Here is a 21,098-nt window from a genome sequence, read left to right as displayed (position 1 = left end):
TTATCCGGACATTATTTATACCCTGCCTGTTTCAGTGTTCTTGGTCCAGTATTAATGTAATGTAACTTTGGTTAATGTTATACTCGTGTGGATTTACGCTGTTTGTCCCGTGGATGTTTCTGTTCGTTGGATTACCCTGTTTGTTTCCTTAGATGTCTACCCGTTTGGATTACTTTGTTTTTGTGGATTTTTACACCTTTTTGTTATTAAACCTTTTTCACTCACCTCCTGTTCCTCGTGGATTAGTCTGTAATCAGTGAACATTACAGAATACTGGACCTATATAATGATGGATTACTTACGGCTCAACATCTCTCTAGAGGACAATCTAAGGTACCATCTCAGCCAGGACGGCCGTCCTCTAGAGAGATACGTGGAGGACTTCCTCGTACTGAGCCGTGAGGTGAGTTGGGATGATCGCTCACTAAATGCGTGTTTTTTGATGGGGTTGGATGATGACTCCCATTGGTGTCTGGGCCCCGAGTTCAGGGACAGACCCGTTGGGGAGTTTATCGATCTCATCCGGTGGATAATGGGATCTCACCTCAGTGTGAGCAAGACCATCCCGGATGAGATCGATCATCATCCGATCCCGTCCAGGCACGCGTTGAGCGACCCACCTCACGATCACCCCGAGGTCCTCCACCGGTACAGAAGCCTGCAGTAATCCAGGATTCTCAGAGCCCGCTGCCAAGCCGCCAGAGCCTGCTGCCCAGTGTGTTCCGAGCCGGTCCCATCCGGCCTTCCAGTGTGTTCCGAGCCGGTCCCGCCCGGCCTCCCAGCGTGTTTCGAGCAGGTCCCGCCCAGCCTCCCAGTGTGTTTCGAGCCGGTACCGCCCGGCATTCCAGTGTGTTTCGAGCCGGTCCCGCCCGGCCTCCCAGTGTGTTTCTAGCCGGTCCCGCCCGGCCTCCCAGTGTGTTTGCAGCTGGTCCTGCCTGGCCTTCCAGTGTGTTTTGAGTCGGTCCCGCCCGGCCTCCCAGTGTGTTTCCAGCCGGTCCCGCCCGGCCTCCCAGTGTGTTTCCAGCCGGTCCCGCCCGGCCTCCCAGTGTGTTTCCAGCCGGTACCGCCCGGTCTCCCAGTGTGTTTCCAGCCGGTCACGCCCGGCATCCCAGTGTGTTTCCAGCCGGTCCCGCCCGGCCTCCCAGTGTGTTTCCAGCCGGTCCCGCCCGGTCTCCCAGTGTGTTTCCAGCCGGTCACGCCCGGCATCCCAGTGTGTTTCCAGCCGGTCCCGCCCGGCCTCCCAGTGTGTTTCCAGCCGGTACTGCCCGGCCTTCCAGTGTGTTTCGAGCCGGTCCCGCCCGGCCTCCCAGTGTGTTTCCAGCCGGTCCCGCCCGGCCTCCCAGTGTGTTTCCAGCCGGTCCCGCCCGGCCTCTCAGTGTGTTTCCAGCCGGTACCGCCCGGCCTTCCAGTGGGTTCCGAGCCGGTCCCGTCCGGGCTTCCAGAGTTCCCTGAGGTTACCGCTGTGGCCATCGTGGCCGTGGCTCTGGCATGCATATGGGCTGTACGGACCAGTCCCCAAGTTTCTCCTGTGCCTATTCCCTAAGTTTCCCCAGAATCCCGCCCGTACCGGCATCCTCAGGCCTTCCGAGCTACCGTCACCACGGTGGATTCCCGGTGTCGGTGGCTACGTCCTGGAGGCTCCCTGTCTTGTCCCCCGTGTCCTACACGAGTCTCCAGGAAAAGTGATGGCTGTGTTACTGTAAAATTGTTGCAGAAAAATAACAAAAAAATAATAATCCCGGCTGCCCTAAAATTTGATTTTGAAACAATTTCAAATTGAAACAAACTTTTTAATAATATCAGTAGCTTGTTAAAATTGTTACATTTTTACAATGTAAAAAATACTTTATTTATTCTTAAAGGTGGAGGTGTCATGATCCTGCCTCACCTTGTCATGCTTTTCTAGTCTTGTGGCAGGGTCATGACAGTCCCATGTCGTGCCATGTGTTCTCCTGTCTCGCCCCCTCATTTCCTCGTTAGCTTCCCACCAGTGTCTGATTCCCCACACCTACCCATTGTTATTATCCCTTGTTAGTTTCCCTATTTAATAGGGAATGCTGTCCTGTGCTTGTTCGTTTTGTATTATTCATGCCGTGAAAGAAGACATTGTGTCCATCTTGCTCCTCAGTCAAATTTAAGTCTAGTCTAGTCTAGTGTATGTCAAGTGTTGTCTTAGTCTAGTTTATTTAGTTTAGTGTTCCTGTTTATTATGTATTATTGTATTCCCCAGTTTTTGTAGTTTTACCCGCACGTTGTTTACACCACTGGTGCCTGCGCTTGGGTTCTGCCTTCTCCATTCCTGACAGGAGGGGATGGGGGTGCTGTGAGGGGCCTCCAAAATCAATTTTCCCAAAGGCCTCCAAATGTTTAGAACTGGCCCTATTCCACACTGACAAGCCAGTTGGGTGTTGGGCCTGTCTCGTCCCAGGTGTGAATCACTTCATGACCATTGACACAAAGTTAAGACCAAGTTAAATCTGTTTCTTTTTCCATGTGAATATGTGGGCATTGGTTTTTAGAATTGTTGTTTATTTGCTGTTAATGACGCATTTAAATGCTTATAAGAGCCTTCATTTGAAGTTTGTTTTGTTTCGTTTTTTTGTTTCTGTTGTAAAATGTAAAACGAATAAAAATACTAAATGACAGTGTGTACATGGCCATTATATCCTGTATTTTAAATACAGATGGTTATCCAGCCATACAGAAGAAAGCATTTGATCTCGCGCAGAGCGAATGAAAAAGCCGCTAATAAAGCAGACTGCCCATATTAGCTCATTTATAGAACATACATATGCTAAACACTCGAGTGATTATGATATTAAGATTATTTTACATGTTCTTGTTTACATATACATTTACATTCAGTCATTTAGCAGATGCTTTTATCCAAAGCGACTTACAGAGAGTTCAGGGAGCAATAAAGCGATATGTCATACAGGAGCAATAATACAATAGGTGCTAATACAAAGTTACTAGTTTCAACAAAAGTCAGAACAATACCTGTTGAGAGAAACAGAGAGGGTTAGTTTTTTTTAATTTTTTTTTTATTTTCATCGTTTGAGGAAATGCAAGCATTATGCTCAGATGAAAGTCAGCTCAATGTTTGTGAATAACTCTGTCTGAGGAATCTGCGCAAACTCTGCAAGGACAAACATTAATCAAAGAACTTCAAAGTTCTTTGAACCTAGAAGCTGAGACATTCTCATCTCCGTTTTATTCTGTGTGCTCAAGATGCATTCACGCATTTACAGCTCATGCTGCCATCAAATAATGTCTATCCGTCTTTGATGCATTGAATTTTAAATATTGATATTCATAATTAAGTAATTGTTAACATAACTGTATGTAGCTTTATATCATAATCTGTTTTTCCATTTTATGTCTGCGTTCCGCGCTTCTGTCCGCGTTTTCCGCATCGTGGCAATAAGAAACCAATACAGGTTTCGCATGGCTCCAGTGAAATTATTAGGCTATTATGCTACTTTGATATGACATAGTTTGCATAAACCATTTTCTTAACTTTAGCTTATGACGCGAAACATATCCGCACAGAAAGAAGAACCCAGCTAAAAGTCGGAAGTTTCTTGCCTTGCACCAAACTGACCTGATTTTTGCTCATGCAATTCAATCGGGTGTTTCTGCCCAAAAAAGACGACCAAAATCAATGTTAAGGAAGTCCGGTTCCGGTATTTTTTGGCCTAAGTAATAAAGTGTAGTGTCAATAAGATCATTAATTTCTCGGGTTTATCATGTCATAAATACAATTTGGAATACTACATCTTAAAGGTAGGATTATGATCTGCCATTTACAGCTAAATAACTAAGCACAATGAGGCCTAAAACAAGTCGATGTGCCACCTGTGGATCTTCTGGGAAGTGTAACAGTTTTTTTTAATTCTAACAAACAGGTCAGACCACTCCTGCGGCAATCTGCATGATCACTTTCTGGATCCTGCATGAAAAAACACGCATTTTTAAAGGCCAGATCTGTCAATTTTATCAAAATGAAAAAAAATTGAACCACCAGCTTGGATTTCACCACATATGACAGAGGGTGTGGTAGTAAATATTGGAACCCGTTCTTCTAAATCAAGGGTGGGAGTCCTGGTCCTGGGGGTGCACTGTCCTGTAGAGTTTAAACACTTCAGGACAGAGTGGCCCTTCAGGACCAGGATTCTTCATCCCTGTTCTGGATCAACACCTCTTAGTTGGGGTGTGCCTCACAGCTCAATCCTCGGCCCTACTTTGTTTTCACTTATTGTTTAATTGCTCCCACTGGGGTCTATTTCTAAGAAACACAGCATTCTGGTTCACTGTTACGCAGATGATATGCAGGTCTATTTGCCTTTAAAACATAATAGGGGCTCCTTCTTAGACGAAAATAAGTTAAACGAAAATAACGAAAATTAGTTAGGACCTTTAAGTTGGATAAACAAGTATGCTCCATTTTATTTGGGTAATTTAGCCAAGATGACATTGTTTTTGACATTGGCCATTGATATTTTAATTGTGCTATATAATAAAATGACATTGGTATTATTATGATATGAACATTTAGCTAATTCTACTTTTATACAGATGTGGTTTGCTTACAATTGTAATGTACAGCTAAAAAACTTAAACTGTTTTTATATGGCAGTGTTGTGTTGTTGCTGAGTGAATTACGAGTGAGATGTGATGGTTGCTGTTCCCATAGCAACAAACCCTCATTAGGAAGAAAGACAGAGACTCAAGCATCTCTGACACATTGCTTACTGATGCAACAGCTTCATGCAGCACTGTCACAGCATTTCGATCATCCATTTTATCATCCTATATTCAGTGATCAATATGAAGAGTTTGGTTCCAAAACGCTATAAATCCATTTAGATTAATAAGAGTAAAAATTTGTTTTCTTTACAAAGAAAGTGGCAAGATGAAAACCACTATTTTCTTTTTCAAAGTTTCACATAGCATCTTTAGGTTCTAGTAACATAAAAAATTCAAATCCAGATTTTGATTTGAAAAGATTTATTATAAAAACTGATCATTTTTCCCCAAAATGCAATAAATCCATGACAATTTAAAAGAATATGCATTAAATCCATTGAATCAATAAAAGTTATTTTTCATATTGAAACTGTTGACAATACACAACAAAGTGAGTTCAATACAATACTAATCTTACACACAGACACTGGACTAGAAATACATTCAATCAGTCATCGCTCCTAAAATGTATTCAATCAATTCATCTTTTTAATGCTATAAATTACCGCCTCATCTTCTTAATCTCCTCACGTAAATGATTAGATTCCGATGGTTTACGGTTCTTCCCCACCGCAGAAACCAGCACAGGTTCATCAATGCTGTCAAAATTATTCAATGATTCATTTTTGTGTTTGTTTGTTGAACACAAAGTAGAAAGTCGATCAGGGAAACTAGCAGCCGACCGTATTCAGAGCGCCCCATTACTGTTTACAGCGCGTGGAATGCTGTGCTGTGATTGGTTGAGCGGATACATCGCATTCCGCATAGAAGTGACACTGGCGTATATTGCGGTTTGGAAAGAAAGGGAGAGAACATGACAGAATAACACGGCGGACATCGCATTTTTCATAAAATTCAAAAGTGACTTTTCAATACCGACCTGATACAATACTGATTTTGGCTGAAAAATAAAATGCCGTTTTGGAAGCAAATTCTTCATATTATTTTGACCACACAGAGGCCATAAAATCATTTATGATTATGAGAAAATACAGAAAACAATGATTTATGATAAATACAAGTGTCATATGATACATTTATGACACTGTACACTTTGTGTTGAAAGAGAGTTTATGTACAAGAAATTTTATTTTTACCAGAGGGACTGCACAAGCTCTCTGCTCGCGCTTTCCTGCAATTATCACAAGCTCACTCACTACTCATAAATCACATTAAATGTTAAAATAAATCTTTGGCGGGGCAAAATTTCGTTTTAGCACTCGCACCAATGCGACCCTGTGAAATTTTACCTCGCATGTTATAAAAAACAATCGCATTTGCGACCATTTTGGTCGCAGTCTATAGCCCTGCAATGCGATTAGTTGCGATTAATCACAGAAAAGTCATGCGATTAATGCGATAAAAAATTGTAATCGTTGCTCAGCACAAAATTTTATAAACAAGTTACACTACAACTGTGGAGTATTTATATTTATACAGCTGTAGTGACATAAATAAAATATTTTAAAACACAGATGACCTCAGCCACAGGAGCGACGTTTAGGAGGGATCTCTGAGCCTGTGAAACAGAGGATATTTTCATAAACAAAGTGGCTGTTATGGCTGTGTGCTTCATGTAGATGTCTGTCAGACACAAATACAGTCCTGTCTTAATATAGAGATAGGCAGACATCAACATTTCTTTTACATAAGGAGTTGACTACGCAATAATACTGAAAATGTCTTTTCTTAGCCAGAGGTTTTTTTACAACATAATCTGGCAAGCTCTCATTTACACATTTATAATCCACACTTTGATCCTTGTGTTAAGAGTATGAGTGGCGCCTTGTGGTTCCCTCACAAAAGGGCACAACATCACTTTTTTCAGATGATCTAAATCCTTCATATGAACATTTATGGGCAGTTTCCCTAACAAGGATTATCTTAAACCAGGACTAGGCCTTAGTTAAATTAGGATATTTAAGTTGTGTTAAAAAACATACTGTACAAAAAACATTACTGGTGTGCATCTTGAGACAAAATAATCGGACTGATATATTTTCAAGGTATGCCAGTGTAAATTGTTTTCGTTTAAGACGCCTCTAACATTTCAGTTAGTCTGGGACTAGGTTTAATACCTGTCCGGGAAACCGCCTCTTAAAGCCATAAGTCCCCCAACAATGAAAATTCATTTATTTATCCCATGTCATTCCAAACCTGAGTGACTTTCTTTCTTCTGCAGAACCTGAAAGAAGATATTTTGAACAATGTTGATAACCAAAACCACTGAACCCCATTGACTTGTATGAACACAAAACTACTGAGACATTTCTCAAAATATCTTCTTTTGTGTTCCACTCAAGAAAGACTCACATACAGGTTTACAACCACACTTAGTTTTGTAAGTGGTTTTGGACAAATGTTCGAGTAAAATGTAAAAACAATATCCAAATTTGATGTTTTTTCCACAAAACTGAAATGTCACATGATGTATGCTTCTTTTTCAGAAACCTGCCAATATCTTGGTGATGGGTGAGGGTCGAGAGCGAGGGAGGGTCAAAATCGGTAAGCAAATGTGTCACTCTATTGAAAAGCAATATCATTTAGACGACTGAAAAATATTTATCAAATAATTTTGATTTAAATCTACTTTTATAGTTACTAATTAAGGTGTCCTTGTACTTGAAGAATATGGGAAAAGTCAAAACCCGCTCATTGTGTTTTAAGGTGATGCGGTGAAGGTTTAGAGAGCTTAGACAGGCTGTGAGGTCAGTCCGGCTAGAGGTCAAGTCATCGTCTTACATCAGACACTATTCTGGGCTGTGGGCACTATTTTTACCCCGCTGTGGCACGTGTTATTGTGTTTGCTTCGTCTTTCTGTGTTAACTGGGTGCTATTGAATCTGTATCACTCATGCACTAAAACCAGAAATACACTTCACATGAGAACATTACGTGATCACGTGCGAAACTTTTAAAAAGTGTCTTGCTTTTTAATCTAAACTTAAACACTGCTAGACAAGTAGAGGACACATTTCTATTTTCACTTAGGCATTTACCAGATGCTTTTATCCTACGCGACTTCTAAGAACACCATATAGTTAACATTAAAGTATTTTTTTAGATTTGAAGTATTATTGAAAATAATTGAAGTATTTTAAATAATATACTTTAAAGCATGCAACAACATTTAAAATGTGCTACACATACATTATATATATATATTATATTTGTGAAGATGATCACGACAACAGCGTACGTTTCAGTTTGTGCACCTATAGCTATTGTTGTATAGCTGAAGAAGAGGTTAAATTCACTGCCTTAACGAGTCCCGAGGAGTGCTGCTTTCATTTATCATCTATTTGCAACTCAATTTGAATTTCACTTTGCATCCGAAACATGAACTTTATTTAGTTTTCCATGATCCCTTTCCATCCTCTGACCCTTAAATGACCCAATCGGTTTAGATTTTCGCTTCCTTGATTTGTAGACATTAGTGGATTGTTGTTTAAATTGAATCTGTACGTTTGAAGTGAATTAAAGAAAGTTTTATCTATGTATCTTTGCTTAAGTTGATTTGATGTTTTTGTGTTTTAGCTGATATGGGTTTTGCGCGGCTGTTTAATTCTCCATTAAAGCCATTGGCTGATCTGGACCCGGTGGTCGTGACGTTCTGGTATCGAGCTCCTGAGCTTCTGCTCGGGGCGAGACACTACACCAAAGCAATCGGTACGTTACGCATTGTTTCGTCTTTTTGTTTTAAGTGTTTGTAAACTGACGGTACTGTTGACAAAATGTCTATATGCTCTCCTATAGTTGTAAGTCGCTTTGGATAAAAGCGTCTGCCAAATGAATAAATGTAAATGTGCTAACCTGTATGTGTTTTTAATATCTGCTGCTTTTTTTGTTTTTAGATATTTGGGCAATAGGCTGCATCTTTGCTGAGCTGTTGACGTCAGAACCGATCTTCCATTGCCGACAAGAAGACATAAAGACCAGCAATCCTTTCCATCACGACCAGTTAGATCGCATCTTCAGTGTCATGGGCTTCCCAGCAGGTGACAATACTGTATGATTGTGTGTTCTCTCGTTTTCTCCCAAAGAGTATAGGAGCCCAGTAGCAGCCCTGCGCTTCCGCCATTCTGGGGTGAAAGCGACTTAGCAGTCCAATAGCTTATTGCTGTCGCGATGGCAATATCAAAATAATAAAGCTGAAATCCAAACTGAATGATGACAATACATGATGACAAAACCTTTGCTCTCTAGAAACCATGTGAGTTATCAAGTATTAGCATTATAAACACTTTATTAATACCAAAAAATTAAGGACATGAATCAGAATAAATGGGTAGTTGACGATTAAATCATGTGACATAGCAAAATTTAGAAAACAATCTGTTAATATTACATTATTTGATATTATTAATATTTATGTTTATAATATAATAAAAGTATAAGAGAGATTTTTCTTCTTTGTTTTTTCCTAAATTTTTGCCGTCACACCATAGGACAAATTTGCATATTAATCGATCAAATTGTAATGGAAAAGCTAATAGTTCATAATGGTATTTTAAAGTTAACCATTAGAATTGGGTTTCTATTGTTTCTTCAGCAGTAATGCATCCTTGCTAAAAAACAATAGAAACCATTACAGAAATTCTAATGGTTACCATTATGATCCATTAGCTTTTTCTATTCAAATCATTACAAAATTTATTTTTCTAGCGTGTTATTATTCCAATAGGATTTAACATTATTACCAATAAGTCCATTAAATTGTTGTTTTTTTCAGCATGTTTTTATAAGATCATCATGTTTGTAGTGTGTTCCAGGGGATTAAAATGTACAATATATATTTGAGACCTAGTGGAGAAATAGTAACTAATAATAGTAATAGTAAATGCGTAAAGTTACATACAATGGAAATACTCAATAAAGTAGGCTAAATGTTTGGATTCGACAACATAATACATCTATAAAACAATACAACATTCCCTCTTGGTGTCATAAAACGTTCTATTGCGCCATTCTGTATGTCTGTACTATTGTCCAGCTGGCTATTTTCACCCCGAGATGGCGTTCGCGCTACCGAAGCGCCACCTAGTGGCTGTTTTCCAAAAAGCACCAGCTTTTCGCCTCTTGGTATCTATACTCTTTGATACTCCATTTCTCCAAGGATAGCCGATTATCTTCCGATACTGATTAAATACCGATACTGAAGATGAAATGAATATTTCTTAACTTTCTAAATGTTATTAATTCATATAACGACTATTAATGTTGAACATCAAACTGGTGATGTTTCTTAACATTTTCTACATACAGAGCACAAATTCGTTTCATTTTCCTGTCCTCTATTGATTGACAGGTTATATCGGCCCTGATCATCGGCTGTTTTTAAATTATCGGCCGATAGTGTGAAAAGTTGCTTTTATCGATCATTATTGATTATTGGCCGACATATCGCTGCATCTCTAGTTTTTACACGATCACGTTTGTAAAATTGATTACTTTAGATCACGCTGAATGACACGGAGATCTGCTGCTATACAAAACAGCAGTTACTTTGACACAAGTTTGTTTCATTTGCGTGTAAAGAGGATTATGTTCATATGTAACACGCAGCCCTCCTCTCTTTGTTAAAACAGACAAAAACGTTTCTGTCCATCCTGCTGAGCTGGAAATGTGGCGGGGAAATGTTGTCATGTAGTCATGAGAATTAAGACCCAGACGTCTTTCTGTTCCGCTGTGAAGGTTTAGTTTGTCTGTAGAGTCTTTATGTTCGGCGCTTTCTCGACTGGTAAACATTTTCCATGAAATCCCAGTGTTGTTGGGTTTTGAGTGAGGATTGTTCCTGTGACTGTTTCTTGCTCTCTTCCCTCATTACTGACCCTTATGTCAATTCATTTCGAAGTTTTCATTTTTGAGGTGTTAATAATATAATGTGAAGCAGTTGCATTGAGTCACTTCATTTTATATGTGTCCATCAGCATCCACATAAAACAAAATAAAATGAAATGAATTCCAGTAAGGATTTATTTATGTTAAAAATAAATATGTTATAATATAAAAATAATATTATTTAAAAATTCAGTAAACAATAATTACATAATTAAATAAATAATGTATGATAATAAAACTGTATTTACGCATGGTTAACGTATGAACTTTAATTGTTAATTTGATTTATCATTTAATATAAAATGTACTTTTTGTTTATTTTTAATTAACTTCATTTAATCATTTTAATGATTTATTTTACTATTAAAAATGCACATTTTATTTCAATTTAAATGTACATTTAATTAAAAATTTGATTTGATTTTCCAGCAAAGCCACATGAATTTCACATGTTAAAAAACATGGATTTGGAACATTTTCCCATCTCAGTTCCCTTGTGATGACATGGGAAAAACATCAAATGTGTTTTTATGTAAAAATATACTCGTATGTAAAATGTCTTCTACATACACAAAATTCATTTGATGGTGTACAGAAGACTATGAATGCTTAATTTCTGTATAACACAGTTTGTTGACACATATTCATGGTAACATAAGCTTTGAAAATGTCTCTGATTGATGGTTTTAATGGATTTGCACATGTCTTACTGTATGAGTGTTCGTTCTACATCGTACTATTCAGAGAAATGCCGTTTTCAGTCATCAGACTTTTAGCCTCATTAATGTCATGTGAATTTTCTAGATAAAGACTGGGAGGACATCCGGAAAATGCCAGAGTATCCGACGCTCCAGAAAGATTTCAGACGAACCACGTGAGTGTTGTTTTATATTCACACGTTTAATCAAATTGAAAGTACATCCTGTTATCCTGCGAAACAAGAACTTCTCACAACTGATTTCACAGTCCTGAGGCGTGTCCAGGTTATATTTAGTGAATGTATGACATCAGTTAACATGGGTGTAACCACAGGAGCACTTCAGCACAATTTAACACAATACATTTAGGGGCGGTTTCCCGGACAGGGATTATCTTAAAGCAGGACTAGGCCTTAGTTAAATTAGGATATTTACGTCATTGTAAAAACACACTTTACAAAAAAAAAACATCACTGTGTGCATGTTGAGACAAAACAACTGCACTGATATATTTTAAGATGTGTCATTGTAAGTTGTTTTTGATCAAGTCACATCTGACATTTAAATTAGTCTAGGACTAGGTTTAATCCTCGTCCGGGAAACCGCCCCTTAGCCTTTCATTTTGAACACTACTCTTCAATAGCTTGAGGTCACTCATGTAAAATCATGTGTATCTTGCCATTACAAACCTTTAAAGAGATTAAAAATATAATTACATACCAACATTAATTGCTTACAATAGATGAAACTAAACATTTATTGTAATAGATGACTTGTACTGAATTGTCATGATTCTGCCCTTCTTGTCTTTCTTTCCTTGGCCTTGTTTTGTGTGGAGAGAGACATGTTATTGTTGTCATGACATAATATGTGCTCTCTCCGGTTTCGTCTATGGCCCCGCCCCTCTCGTTCCCTCGTTTAGCTTCCCACCTGTGTCTCATTACCCACACCTGCCCATTGTTATCTTCCCTTGTTAGTTCCCATTTATAATGCCCTCGTGTCTATTGTCCTATTGTTTTGTGGTTTGCTATGTGTACCTTGCTTGTATACCTTGCCATACGTTTGCCTTACCTTACCTTACCTTACCTTACCTTACCTTACCTTACCTTGCCTTTTGCCTTACCTACCCTAATCGTGTTCGTTTGACGTTGTGTCGTTGTTTTGCATTTAGTTGCAAGACTCAGGCGGTTCTACAGTATTGAATTTTATGTTTGTGTGTAAATCAGTGCTGACAATTTACGCGTTAATAAGATTAATTAATTGATTAATTATGATAAAATATTGCGAGCGCATTTAAAGCCCCACTGCAATGCCTTGGAACGTGCAGCATTATTTGATGTGTTGACGCAATTTCAACTGAAAAATGCAGAGAGCGCGAGACATATCGAGTGACCCCGCCCCCTTTTAAAACAACCAATAGCGTTTTGTTTACAACACACAGTCAGCCTGGCAAAGCTGTAAAAATCTATTGAAAAGAATAGGAAGATCAGTGATACCAGTGATGTGTCATTTGAAGCTTGTTATTTACGTTGGTGTGTGACACTGGCGTTTGTCTTCTCCTTTACTCATCAAGGCTGTGATGTCTGATCTCTTCCATAGAGCCTTGACATACTATATTCTGTGTAGACTTGAAACGGGTCAGATACGTTTTGTGCGTATGATCGACACATATGATCAGCTCTGTGCTGTCGTGTCTCTCAACCGGAGGACAGATGACATGATGCAACCGCTCGCGTGACACTAACGCGAAATTAAGACTTTAATGTAAATGTTTACACTGTGTGGATCATCTCCCATCTAGTGTGTTATGCGTCGTTCACCATGTAGGACATAACAAATGTGCAAACAAGTGGCTGATATGAGGCGCCGCTCTCGTAGTGAAGGGGGCGGGACTCTTCCGATTCTAAAGCGGATTTGATTGGACGAGAACTTTGACGAGGGCGTGATGTCATGGAATTTCTAGATTTGTTTGAGCGCACGTGCCAGACTGTCAGTTTTGAACACTTATATCTTCTCTAGATGGAAATTTTGTCAGCGCGTAGGAGCATATCACTTTATTGACGTCCTTAAAGGAGTCATCGGATGAAAATCCAAATGTTTCTGTGTTTAAGTGCTATAATCGGGTCCCCGGTGCATCTAGCAACCCAGAAAACGTGAAAAACAAGATCCCAGTAAGTTTGTTTTGATGAGCCTTTCCCTGCAAGCATGTGAGAAATCGAGCCGTTCAGATTTCGCTCCTGTTGTGACGTAAAAGCAGGCTCTTATTATAATATTACCGCCCCTTAATCTACACAGTTCCACCACGGCGCTGCCGCCATTGTTGTTTTCACAAGCGACAGAAGTGTACGTGACGCCATGGCTAAAGAAACCTTAAGTAAAAACCTGCTTGTTTGCGCGAATCACTTCAAGCCGGAGTGCTTTATTAACCTGGGACAGTACAAGCAGGATTAGCTTCAAAGTTGTTCCTCAAGAGGGATCGAGACCAACTGAACGAGTCAAAGCTGCCGATGTAAGTAATATTTATCAACAGTCTGAATTGACGTACATGTACCATATATATAGGAGGATAACGTTAGCATACGATAGCGAAGGGAGCTAAATCAGTCACGGGCTAAATAGAACATTCAAAGCCAGTGGTCAACTTACTGTATATTTATGTTATTTGGCAAATGGGCACTAGGGGTTTAGCTGTATGAATGTTAATACATTATGCGGCAAGCTGTTTGTTTTGCTAATGAACAGGGGCGAAGATTGCGGTTAGTTTATTTTTAAACGTCTCAAATCATTCGTCCTTAGGCTGAAAAATCTGTCACAGCATACTAGTTATGCTCTCACGTTGTGTGTGTAACGTTATAACTTGTCAACGACAAGCGCTAAAATCCACGTAATTCCGCTGAGATCTGCAGGTGCGCATTCCATGCATTTTATGCAAGCATACACGCACAACGTGAGCGCATTAGGATGCGCTGTTTGCTGTGACGGATTTTTTAGTCTCCGGACGAATGATTTGAGACGTTTAAAACTAAACTAAGCGCAGAGGAGTTCAGGAAACATAATTTAGCTAAACCATTGCCATGGCAGTACTACACGTGTGTTGTGTTGACACGCCAGACGGAAGGGGGGTGGGGTTCGCTGTAACTCATTATCATTTAAAGAGACATGCACCAAAACGGGTTGCTGTGAGCATAGCTGTTTTTGACGAGGCAAGAAGGATTTTGTTTACACAGCCATTGAGTGTTTTTAAGCAAAATATGTGCCAGACATTTCATGAAGACCCTAATAAATCATACCAACTTGTTGAAAGTGCTCATACAATGAGTCCTTTAAGGCTAACTTATTTTTAATAAAAGTTAAAAAAAATTTGATTTCACTGGGGCTTGTCTCTTTACATAATAATGACTTACATTTTTTCTTTTGGGAGTAATTTCTCAGCCAAACTTGATGTGTGAATAATTCGTGATTAATTATGCCATCCCAGCTAGCCAAAATACGTGACTGTTACGTAACGTCAACGTAATCTTATTACCAAATTTAAGTCATGGCGATGTAATGAGTTACGTTGTGGCGACCGGAAAACAGTATACAAACATGTTTAATAACATTCAATTGTACAACAAAGTGTTTGTTCAGATACTTATAATGACAGTTATAACTGTTATAACAGTTATTTCAAACATAGCATCGAGCATGATTCACTTAATGTGATTGTTGGTGTTTTTATACAGAGTTATATGTCCTGTTCAGGCGCCGTGTTATGTCCGGTTGCCATAGCACTTAATCCTGGTTGGAAGATTAAACTTAAAATAAACTGTAAACTTATTTCTGAAATCTGATTGGTTGATTTAAATGTTGTCCCAGTGTCAACGTGATGTTGCCCTAAGGACATCAACCACTTGGCATAAACAGGAGAGCCTGCCCGCAACGTGCCACTTACGTTACCTGTAGGTCATGGAATTACCAAAATAGTACGAATATAGTACTTAACTGGACCGTCCTTGGTTATCTTGTAACGATAGGAGTTCGACATCATGAATTGGTCATTTAATGTTAATGAAATCACGTGCTTGGGACGTGCCAGCTCCGGTGCCAGCTGGTAAGTCCTGAAATGACCACAAATGACCAGGAAATGACGTAAGCGGTTCGTCATGTGTTAGCTCGGATATCATGTAATAAATTAGATCGAACATTTGAATTGCTCGGCAGCCCTAGTGTAAATATATTTTGTTTTTGTGTGTGTGTGTTTTACAGATATGCCAACAGCAGTCTCATCAAATACATGGAGAAACACAAAGTTAAACCCGACAGCAAAGTCTTTCTCCTGGTGAGTGTGTTTCAAACCCAGTTTAATTTTCTGACCCCTGTAACACACTGTAACGCGTGTTTCACACAAGTGAATTAGATCATCCACACAACACGCGCATGCGGTGCGGTCCGTCCGTTGCAGTTGCGGTGCAGTGCAGCGATCCTTTACGCATCGACTCTATTTTAGCTGTACAGCACGGACTGATTTAAAGCCAGAGCACACGTATCATGCTCAAAATCAGGCAGATTGACATCAAACGTAGTCATTTCAGTAATCTGAAAATCTCATTGCTTTGATTTCGGGATAATCTGTCTGTTAACACATGATGTGAATATTTCCTTCACATAGCTTCAGAAGCTGCTCACCATGGACCCCACCAAAAGAATCACATCTGAACAGGCGCTGCAGGACCCCTATTTCCTCGAGGACCCCTTACCCACATCTGAGTAAGAGTCATCACACTCACCCTAAAACTACACCGAGACCCAATGTCCTTTTTGTTAAACTATAGGAAGAGCATCTTTACAATGCTTGTTTGACTTTGTCTCACATTAAATGAAAGGTTTTTAAGCAGTAGTACTGACGTTCTGAAGAGAAGAACGTGACCAGTCGTGTGTGATGTGTTTTAGTGTCTTTGCCGGATGTCAGATTCCCTATCCCAAACGAGAGTTTCTCAATGAAGATGAGCCCGAGGAGAAAACTGAGAAGGTAACAGAGCCTGATGTTCATCTTCTTACCACACACACACACACACGCACACACGCACGCACGCACGCACGCACGCACACACACACACACACACACGTGATGCTTTACTCTTATTTTTCCTGTAATTTAATTACAGTTACTTCTGATGTAATTAAACTAAATACTTTGTGTAATACAGTATATGTGTGTGCAATAGTGGAACTGACATCAAAATTCAAAGTCTGACTTTAAAATCCGTGCTTTAATGTATAATTCACACATTTGTAATACTTTGGTCAGTTAATAAGAGTACTTTTTGTAGTTTTATATTATTTATTTGAATGAATTAAAAGAGCCCTTTCATGTCTATCTTTGAATCGCTTAACTAATCAAGCTTGATGTAGGATATAGAAAGTAATTAGTAATAAGTAACTAAATACTTTTTGGAGAGAGTAATTTGTTCAGTAATCTAATTACACTATTGAATATGTAATTAGTAACTAGTAATTAATTACCTTTTCAGAGTAACTTACCCAATACTGGTTGTCAAGGTCCAAAAAAGTACTAAAGACATGGTTAAATTGGTCCATCCGCTCATAGTGGCTCAATTGAATTGTTTTGAAGCGACGACAATACTTTATGTGCAAAAAACAAACCAAAATAATGAGTTTAATCGATATGTCAGTCTATGGTGCGCGTTCACGAGAGCACTTCCACGCATGCGCATTCGATTTGTACGGTTGCGCAAAAAAGTGCAAGTCTTCCTCAATATCGAAATCATCAGACATTTTGCGAAGATCAGCTTATATACAGCTTGCGTCTGCTTGTAAACACAGAGTTGCGCTTCCGGGTTGTCAGTCAGAACGCCGGCGTCTGCCCCCGCCGAATGCGCATGCGTCAAAGTGAACGCGCACCATAGACTGACAAGACAGAGGAGAATATATCGATTTATCGATATACAACCTTTACAAAAAAGGCTGTACACACCGGCACGCGAAATGAGGTCGCGCGCACTCAAAGCGAACTTCTGCCAACACCGCGATGACATCATGTTTACCGCGCACACCCAAGCGAACTTGCGGACGGACTCGAGTATAACACTGGGTTCACAACAAACGCGAATTAAGTGTTTTGTGCGAGTAAATTACACACAAAGTAAATGCAAAGTTGCTAACTCGCGGCAGGTGGTGCGAATGATGCGAATCGGGCGGCGCGATTGCCACGAACGCGCGTCAATACTGTCTTCCGCGAAGGTTGAAAATATTTGTCAGATCGCATCACTCACACGAAAATAACGAACTTTGAGTAATAAAGAGCGAGGAACGCGATTGTTCACGTTTGGTGTGAACCCAGCATTAGGGGCCATTCACATTTCGCGTCTAAAACCACGCGGAAAATGCGAGCCGTACAGCATTCTCCTATTTTTCCAAAGCGCCTGGTGTTTGGGCTCTCCTGGCGTCTGTCTTCGCTAAGCAACCATGGGCCACTATAACCATTGAGACGAGGAGGTATAAACAAAGGATATATGGATTATATGCACTGAAAATACCTCGCAATAACTCTGCTTCTAGATTTAGTTATGCTGTGATCATCTGTGTCTCATCTTCACTGAGCTTGTCTATATTGGCTTTTTGGTTCTTGTCAAATGACCTGCGGTGCGCTTGCGGCTTTCTGAAAAGTTGAAATTTTCTCATCTCGATGCGGCAGCGACGCACCTGAAAAAAAGAGCGCCCCCTATTTCCGCGCATCTACATTTAAAATAAGGAGTATGAGCGCGGTGAAGACGCGAAATGTGAATCGGGCCTAAAGCATTTGTATTTATCACTTTTATGAGAGCTGCGCTCGGCGCTCACGTGTTGCATTATGGGACTGACAGCGGGGCGGAAAAGGCTTTGGGAGCAGTCGAGAGCGTCAAAAAGTTGGCCTCTTCTTAATTTTATGCAAATATCAAGCGACAGACAATCGTTGTAAACAGTATCGTTATGGTTTATTGACATCAAAAAGAAAATGGCTTTAAATCTTACTTGAAAAACTCAAAAATGTTGCATTAGAAATGTTACTTTAGCAATCATCTGAAATTAAATTTAAGTTAAGGCACCAAAACGTATCTAGCAATATAAAAAATAAATAATAAATACATTGACTAAAGCACATTACAGAATTGCTAGAGAATTACACTATAATAAACATGCAAACAAAAAATCATATAAAAAAATGAAATTTAATTCAAAATAGTAATAAAACTACAATAATACTGAAAACAAAACAGTAAGGCTGCGGGTTGGAGCTCCTGTGCCGCTGTTCAAAACGCTTTCATTTCCAGGAATATCATCTGTAAATCATTACGAATAAAAGCGTCTGCTAGAATTATGATTTTTATAGGCCCTGATGATCATTTGTGTAGCAGGTGTGTTATATTTGTTCCAATGAAAGTGACATGTAACTTCAGGACAGGAGAGAGGATGCTCAGAGCGAGTACTGCAAATAACAGCGTTGTTGAGCGGTGATGGGGTAAAGTGTGCCCAGGCAGAAGACAAACGCGCACGCACACCAACCAACACAGAACACACACCAACAACACAACAACACCCACCACACACACACACACACACCACACGCGACACAGAGCCTCAGATTGCAGTGCTGAGAAGATATTTTTCTCATTTAGACACTTGTTTATGTGCGTCGTGCGTGCGTGCGTTGTGTGTGTGTGTGTGTTTTGTGCAGCATAATATCAGGATGGTTAGGTGTGTCTTTGAGGATACTGACAGGTCAGATTACACAAACACACACATCCATTATTACACTCCAAACTACACACATGTGCTGGACTAAAAGCAACTCTCTAGACTCCACTAGAACAAACATGAGAACACTCATTTAAAGGGATACTCCACCCAAAAATGAAAATTCTGTCATGAATTACTATAAATGTCTTTGTTTTGTTGAACACAAAGAAAAATATTTGGAAGAATGTTAAATGACAATTCTGGGCAATCATTGACTAACATAGTAGAAAACATATTTGTGTATATTTTTGTTCTGTTAAACACAAAAGACATTTTGAAGAATATAGAAAAACACACAGTTCTGGTGCACCTTTGACTAACATTTACATTTTTCCTACTATGGTGGTCAATGGTGCCCCAGAAATCTCAGTTGCTGACATTTTTCCAAATATCTTTCTTTGCATTCATCAGATCAAAGAAATGTATACAGGTTTGGAACATCTTGAGGTTGAGGAATTCATGACAGAATGTTTATTTTTGGGTGGAGTATCCCTTTAACAAAGCTGCATCATGAGATGCCATATGTCACAGTTATATTTATAAATGTATTTTCGTATTAAATTTATTATTATCATTTATTATTAGGATGGCAATTGCAGACATCTTAATTGTAGATGAAAGTTTATTCAGAGCAGTACTACAGAAAACAAGTTCCTCTTTTTTAATTATTATTCATTTTGCAGATGGCGTGTGTAAACTTACAGTCACATGCAAATAAATAGTTGTTGACATTAATGATGTTTGCATTAGCCTTTAAAGTTTGTGAAGGGTTTATCGTGTTTGTTTGACATCGAAGCACTTTATCAGAGCTTTGAGTCCTTTTCCCAGTGACGTGATCTGTGATGTCTAAAGCGTTGAGTTAACGGATCAAATGTGACTTGCGGCTTTCAGCTGGTCATTAACTGACTTTCCTGCATTATAGCTTTTTTAATATAAAACATGATCATCCTTCCAGTTGAGCTTAGCTTATAAAAAGGTTTCATTCATATAAATGTCTTTTTCTGTAGTGAATGAAACACATTTGATAAAGCTTTTTTAAAATGCTCCTGCAGACAGTAAGCTGTTTGTGTAATGGGATTTTTGACAGACCAGCAGATGGCAGTGACGTAAAGTGTGAGATGAAGCTCTCGGTAATGAACCGAATCTCGAAACATTTCTATGAAATTGCTTTAGAAAGCTAAATATTTTGTGAAATATTAAAGTTTGCATACACATCTCATACATTTATAAATCACTTACAGAATTTCTGCAGATATACAATATGCTATTTAGAAGCTAAACCAGATCCATATGACAAAATGACTTTTCCCTTGTGTTGCCCCTATATATATATATACAGTATATATAGACGCAGAAAAAATTAAGAGAGCATTCCAAAATTATTTTCAGTTTTTCTGAATTTACTATTTATAGGTTTGTGTTTAGGTCAAATTATAATTGTTGTTTTATTCTGTGAACTACTAACAACGTTTCTGCCAAATTTCAAATAAAAACATTGTTTCTATTTGCATTGGAGAAATGGGTGAAAATTACAGAAAAGTATTTTTTCAGACCTCAAATACGGCAAAGAAAAGAAGTTCAGATTCACTTTTAAACAATATAACAGACAAAAAAGTAAATTTTATGTGATAAGCTGGATTTTTCTCACAGTTTTCATGTGTGTTGTCATGCTCTCAGTCTTTCACATTGCTGTTGGATGACTTTGTACTGTGTACAGTATATATATATAAATGTGTAATGTACTGTTAAAGTGCAGAAATAATGTAATGAAATAATGTGTCTCCTTCAGAATCAGACACAGCAGCACCAGCAGACGGCTGCGCAGACGCAGACTCAAACACAGACGCAACAGGCTCCATCCCAGCAGAGTTCAGCGCAGATAAACGGCACGGCAGGGACCAACACGGGTCCGTCCATACAACACGGACAAGACCAGGGGCCACCCAACAAAAAGCCCCGCACCTCAGGAACCAGTGTTCTTCAGACAGAATACCAGGTACGGGAAGTGTTTCATTCATGTGCATAGCTCAGA

General features: G+C 39.2%; 1 protein-coding gene across 1 annotated transcript in view; it reads left to right on the top strand.

Annotated features, from left to right (window-relative positions):
* The window catches only part of cdk19 (cyclin dependent kinase 19), a 51,763-nt gene that overhangs the window by 25,183 nt on the left and 5,482 nt on the right, over positions 1–21,098 (top strand). Inside the window, exons 5-12 of the mRNA XM_057352607.1 lie at positions 7,197–7,254; positions 8,286–8,417; positions 8,603–8,746; positions 11,394–11,463; positions 15,536–15,608; positions 15,939–16,036; positions 16,220–16,298; positions 20,856–21,062. Of these exons, the coding sequence (XP_057208590.1) occupies positions 7,197–7,254; positions 8,286–8,417; positions 8,603–8,746; positions 11,394–11,463; positions 15,536–15,608; positions 15,939–16,036; positions 16,220–16,298; positions 20,856–21,062 (861 nt within the window). The remainder of the gene's footprint in view (positions 1–7,196; positions 7,255–8,285; positions 8,418–8,602; positions 8,747–11,393; positions 11,464–15,535; positions 15,609–15,938; positions 16,037–16,219; positions 16,299–20,855; positions 21,063–21,098) is intronic.

The sequence above is a fragment of the Triplophysa rosa genome, linkage group LG15 (assembly GCF_024868665.1).
Source record: "Triplophysa rosa linkage group LG15, Trosa_1v2, whole genome shotgun sequence".
Lineage (NCBI taxonomy): Eukaryota > Metazoa > Chordata > Actinopteri > Cypriniformes > Nemacheilidae > Triplophysa > Triplophysa rosa.
This window is presented reverse-complemented; position numbering and strand designations above follow the sequence as displayed.